We start from the raw sequence: 6,000 nt of genomic DNA on the forward strand, positions 1-6,000 counted from the left end.
AACGGGCTGTCACTCAACAGGCATTTTTGGGAAGCTAATGAGGGATAATTAGGGATGTGCTTTACTTCTGATAAGAGTTTAAAAGTCTGGGGTGATGGTAGGCAGAGCTACTCTCAGAGTCTGGGTGATGGTAGGCAGAGCTACTCTCAGATCCTGCTCAGTCTCCAACCTGTTCCTCTGCTTTGAGTTGAGCTGGACCAAAGTTGAGAAGCCACTTTCGCACAGATAGGCAACGTGACACTTTCCATGTCGATTCCGAAGGGGTCACGTATCCACTGATCCTGTGATTATCTCCATGTTTCTCAGAGAAGTAGTCGTGAAACCAAGTTTAGTGAGATGCGCTGTGCAAATTCTTTTCAGGGCACTTTTGCCCTTGCATAGACATGTTTAATGTGTTGAGGTTCTCAAACACATCAGCAAGATACACAACTCGTGTGAGCCAGATTTCGTCGTCAAACAGCTCAATATAAGGCGAGTTATTCTCTGAAAGGAGGGCTGCGATTTCTGTTCTAAGTTCGTAAAAGTATGAGAACACCTTTCCCTTCGATAGCCAGCGAACCTCCGAGTGATACAACCGACCTACACATGCTCAGAGCCACACAATATTCTGGGTCAAATTTGCACTTATTATAGACATATTTAGCCACTGCTCGAATGGCAGGTGACAGGCTAAGGTTCATGTTGTCATCAAATGTTGACGTGACCATGGCATTGGCTAGCCTACTTCACATCTTTCATGCATGGCTGTCAAGATAAAGGTTTGTCATCAGAAAGCTAAGCACTAGAACTATTTTTGTATTTTCTCTTTTTGTCACATTGTGACAGAGTCTGGTGAAAAAGTCCTCAATTAGGGCAAGGTAATTTTTCTGTTTTTTTCCAGCTTATGAAAGTGCAGATTAAAAAAATAAAATAAAGAATATGTGTCATACTTTTAAATCTAGTTGATGAAGATATGCTTTTGAATGTTGGTTCACCTCAAACCAAATACCGCAGAAGTCGGCAACCAATCAAAATGTTCAGACTTTTATTCTGAAAAATGTAAAGAAATGTCAATGTTGTTGAAAATCAATGACACACTTGCTAGTCAAGCCAAAATATTGCACTACTCTTACCTAGTTAGTGTAGAGTAGTGGAGATTACTCACCGAATTCATTGCATTGCAATATTTAGGCTTGACTGGCGAGTGTTTTTTGTGTGCACTCTGGGGATATCATGTGTGAGAGGTCATTTATTTTACACAGTGGTACCAACTTTCCAGTTTATGTGCATACGCATGGATCAGAGTGTGCGTGGAGGACCGCACATTCTCCCGCCAGGTTTAAAAAAAAAAAAATCCCAAAGTTTGCGTAAACGTGGCATACACTTTCTTTTGTACGTATACGCAAAGTTTATAAATGAGGCCCCAGGTGTCTAACAGTGATGTCATGAGGCCCCAGGTGTCTAACAGTGATGTCATGAGGCCCCAGGTGTCTAACAGTGATGTCATGAGGCCCCAGGTGTCTAACAGTGATGTCATGAAGTGGAAAAGGTAAATGCACTCTCCGCCGCATATCCATCAGACCTGGACATAAACTTTGCCAACGAACTCATCCAGTTAAAGTCTTTCAAGTCTGACTCTGAGGATGAGAAGTGTCCAACTAAATTGCTTCCTACATTGCAGCCTGAAACGTGCAGGCAGTTAATCTGCAGTCCAAAAGACATGTTCCCAAGGGCCTAACGGGACCATGGTCCTGCCCTGGCTAAGACTGTTTTTGCCGTTAGTACTTAAACATTTACTCCAGTCCTGTGTCATTTAAACTGCAGCCATGAAATCAGTAAGTTGTTTATGCTGAATAGAACATTCTACACAAGTTCACCCAATTACACAAGCTTATTTGCCATTGATACGATTTGTAGGCCTCTGAAAATATATCCTGTCAAAATATGTTGCAAAATATGTGTTAAGTGTGTTCTTGCTTCTTATTTGCAACATGTTCTTTGAATGCTCCTACAAATTAAAACGTATTCTAAAAAGTATTCTGAATAATTAATGCATTTTGAGCCCTGAATTCAGTACCTAAATACTGAGAGTACATAATATAATAGTTTCCCATGCAAAACCACAGTGACAGAGTGTTATAGAGTGATACAGTTATTCCAAATTAAGAACCAGTATATGTTAGTAATTCATTCAAGTAATCCACGAACTATTTTGAGTAATTGAAACAGTGTTTCTTATAAACAAAATAAATCATTATGGATTACCTATCATGCATACACGTTTGAATACTGGGTTAGGTGAGCAGTGATGGCAATTTTGGCCAGTAACTCCCTGAGGGCTATTTAAATTAAAACTACTACCGTATTTAATGTGTGACTCACTGCATCAATACTGATGTATATTCATGAGTTGAACCAAAGCTGATTCACAAACACGCACGCGCGCGCACGCACACACGCGCGCACACACACACACGCGCACACACACGCGCACACACACACACACGCGCGCACACACACACACACACACACACACACACACACACACACACACACACACACACACACACACACACACACACACAGCCCGGTGATAATTTAGCTGTACTCGCAATTACGAGTCAATTTTCTTCACAACTTTAACGGGTAACATCTCCAAACATCCTCACGCTGTTTTATTTCCAAAAACAGCTGGAGTCACATTGTGAATGACTGATAAATAATTACAGCAACAAATGAAGTAGAAAGAAAAAGTTAAGTCAAACTGCTGTAATTCAGAAAATCTAACAAACACATTTAGGACATCGAGGACTTTCAGGCACATGAAAGAATGGTTCTAATGCATCAATTAACCAAGTTCACACAGGCATACCCAGACTTAAAAGACATAGGTTCAGATTTAGAGGCAGTTTAGGTTTTGGGTGGAATGGCCTTACTTACCAGAGTTCCTCAGCTTTCGGTTCCTGAAAACTGAAATGATGACCAGGAGATTCCCGAGCACGTCCACCACTGTGGTGAAGATCAGCACGCTGGCCAGAACCGCTATAGCCCAGGCTGGACGCCTGCTCTCCCCGGCCGCCACCTGCCCCAAAGCCTGGTCCGTGTGGTTCTGCAAGAGAGACGATGGATCAGGCATCCCGAGCTGCACCGGAACCAGGCTTAGGTCCTGCTGCCGTTACCTGTGACCTAAACAAGCCATTCAAACTCCCTCGGATGTCTCTGTGATGTCCCTCATCTTAGTTGCAGAGTTGGTGGCTGAGGTTAGCCGAGCTGCCACTGCATGCGCTTTGGGCACTTGGAAATGTGCTATAGCCAAATAATGCAATCCTTAAACAAATACAAGGCATTATTCCCGCTCGTAGATGCAATCACCGCTTAATAAGTAATTCTCTGAGAATGCGAGGGACGCAAACAGAATGAAGACGTGCATCATCAAAGGCGTCTTCATCAAAGGTGTGTTCCCCAAAAAAAAAAAAATCGATCACGACTTCGATGTCCGATTAATCAAGAAGGGTCTTGGTAGTTTTTGTGCGCCTCAAGGGACCCCCCCAGTCCTCCACCTGATACGGGGTATCGGGACGGTATCTCTATTGAATAGCCGCCGGTTCTGACCCCGACAGAGGTGTGCACGCGCTCACGGACAGAAAAAAAGTAATCGGCGCCAGCGTTCCATCACTCCCATCGCTCCAATTAATTTATTTGATTATTTGGGTGATATTGCAACATGTGGGAATGTGTGTTTAATCTTCGTTTTTTCCCCTTTGACCTTCTCCTTCAAACTATATCACTGGCGAAGAGACAGCTGAACGCACACACGCTGCTCACTGGGGCTCCGCTCCGCGCGCTCTGAGCAGCATGCATACACACCGGGGCCAGCAAGTCAAGTGGGACCGGTCTCGTGTCGGTATGTGTTCCCTTGTCAGATGTCCAAGATTCTGTTTTCATGCATTAAACATGAATTGTTTAACGCAGAAAAATTTATTGATCGCAATTTGTGAATTGAACACCAATATGAATCACAATGTTTGAATTAAATGATATAAGCTTACAGATGCAATCAATGTTATAGTCATATTATAACATTATAACACGCAGATTATCATATTATGTCGTCTGCAAGTATCAGCAACGACTTACACATAAATACATGAAAGATATACATAGATCATTATATCCATACCGATCTAACCTGCATTAACATGTAAAAATCACTGTTAAAATATCTACAGAATTAGAGTAAAGGTATAACATGATTGACAATCATTACTGAGGTACGAATTAATCTTACTTGCAGAAGTAGAGTAATAATATTCATGGTAATAATATTAATGGTGCCATCAACAACCATAATTATAGTACTTTGGAAGTAGCTCTCTCTCTCTCTCTCTCTCTCTCTCTCTCTCTCTCTCTCTCTCTCTCTCTCTCTCTCTCTCTCTCTCTCTCTCTCTCTCTCTCGCTCATGTGCTGTACTCACATACTGTATGTACGCACATACAAACTCCCTCTCTCTCTCACACACGTGCACGCACACACACACACACACACACACACAGACACAGACACACACACACACACACACACACACACACACACACACACACACACACACACACACGCACACACAACCCATAGGCTACACTGCACAGAAGGGCTACACCCATTATCAGCCAACTCACACATGCAACTATATAGATATCCCTCCTTTTTGCCATCTTGTAATTATGTTTTGTCTCTTGTTTTGTTTCATGAATACATTATGGCTAATCTGTTGAGATGAAAGCCCTAGGCTTTGTCAATGTTCACTTTATGCAACTGGTTTATATAACAAAGAATAACCCCGAATGCTGTTTGTCTTCTGCTTGACACAAATTTGTTGAAAATATGTTGGCATTGCTCGGGCTGTCAAATATCACTTAATTCTCAAGGCAGACGTGAGGAAACTGAGAAGCAACAGTAAGACAAATGTGTTGTCTTGGCAACTGTGTGGTTGCATTGTTTTGGGGGGAAAAACAACTATGTGTGTGTGTGTCTATTTCTATAGTTCTGTCTGCATTCTATCTGTATTGTTTTCGTTGTACAGTGAAAGTTGATCTAATATTTGTGGTACAGTAACACTTAAAAAGGATAGTTCAGGTTTCCACTCAAAGTGTTTCTCATCCAGACAATGGTTTCAGTTATATTTCCATTCTTGAGCTTTCTTTGGCTCCAGGGCTAGCATTTAGCCATACCAGTGTACATAAATGGGATCACCTGAACCTCAAAAGCACTCTCTCTCCATGCAAAATATAGAGCCTGATTAAGTTATAGTGGGTTGGGTAGAAAAATATAATATTGTTTTAACAGAACATTAACTCTCATTGTGCCTTTGAATAGAATGGACGAGCTACTTCAATGACAATGTTGAAGTGCCTTTTGCTAAGATGTTTCTAAGACGATAAATAATATCACAGCACTGGTTTATTGAGTGTAATGTGGCTTGCTATGCTGTCCCTAACAATAACAAAACCCAAGATTCCCTGCGAATCGAGCATGCGCAGACGTAACTGAATATTCCAAAGAGTCATATTCCTATTAAGGTGTATATGTTACGGTACATGTGGGAATACGGTACATGTGGGAAAACTAGGGTTAGGGTTAGGTGCTACGTCGACTTGGTACATGCTGGCATGTCTAACCCTAACCGTAATCCTAACCCCAACCCTAACCCTACCCCTACTCCTAACCCTAACCTTAACCCTAGGACCGTAGTACCTAACCCTAACCCTAGTTTTCCCACATGTACCGCATTCCCACATGTACCGTAACATATACATGTTACAATATTCCGATTCAAACAGGCATATGCCAGGGGTCTTAATCTGAATATTCTCCAATCGGAATATGGCCTTAATCGGGTTCGGAACGTGTTTACATGACTCTTGTCGAATCGGAATATTGAGCATATTCCGATTAATACAGGAATATGGTGTGCATGTAAACGCAGTCTTTGTTGCTCCGCTTAGCATAGATTACATTTTCTTG

General features: G+C 41.9%; 1 protein-coding gene across 1 annotated transcript in view; it reads right to left on the minus strand.

The window, feature by feature from the left end:
- The window catches only part of LOC308174876 (melatonin receptor type 1B-B-like), a gene marked incomplete at both ends in the record, with an annotated part of 34,657 nt that overhangs the window by 22,341 nt on the left and 6,316 nt on the right, over nucleotides 1-6,000 (minus strand). The window contains one exon of the mRNA XM_080549986.1: nucleotides 2,920-3,088. Coding sequence (XP_080406112.1) covers nucleotides 2,920-3,088 — 169 coding nt within the window. The remainder of the gene's footprint in view (nucleotides 1-2,919; nucleotides 3,089-6,000) is intronic.

Source organism: Nansenia antarctica (assembly GCF_963989245.1).
Source record: "Nansenia antarctica genome assembly, chromosome: 20".
NCBI lineage: Eukaryota > Metazoa > Chordata > Actinopteri > Argentiniformes > Microstomatidae > Nansenia > Nansenia antarctica.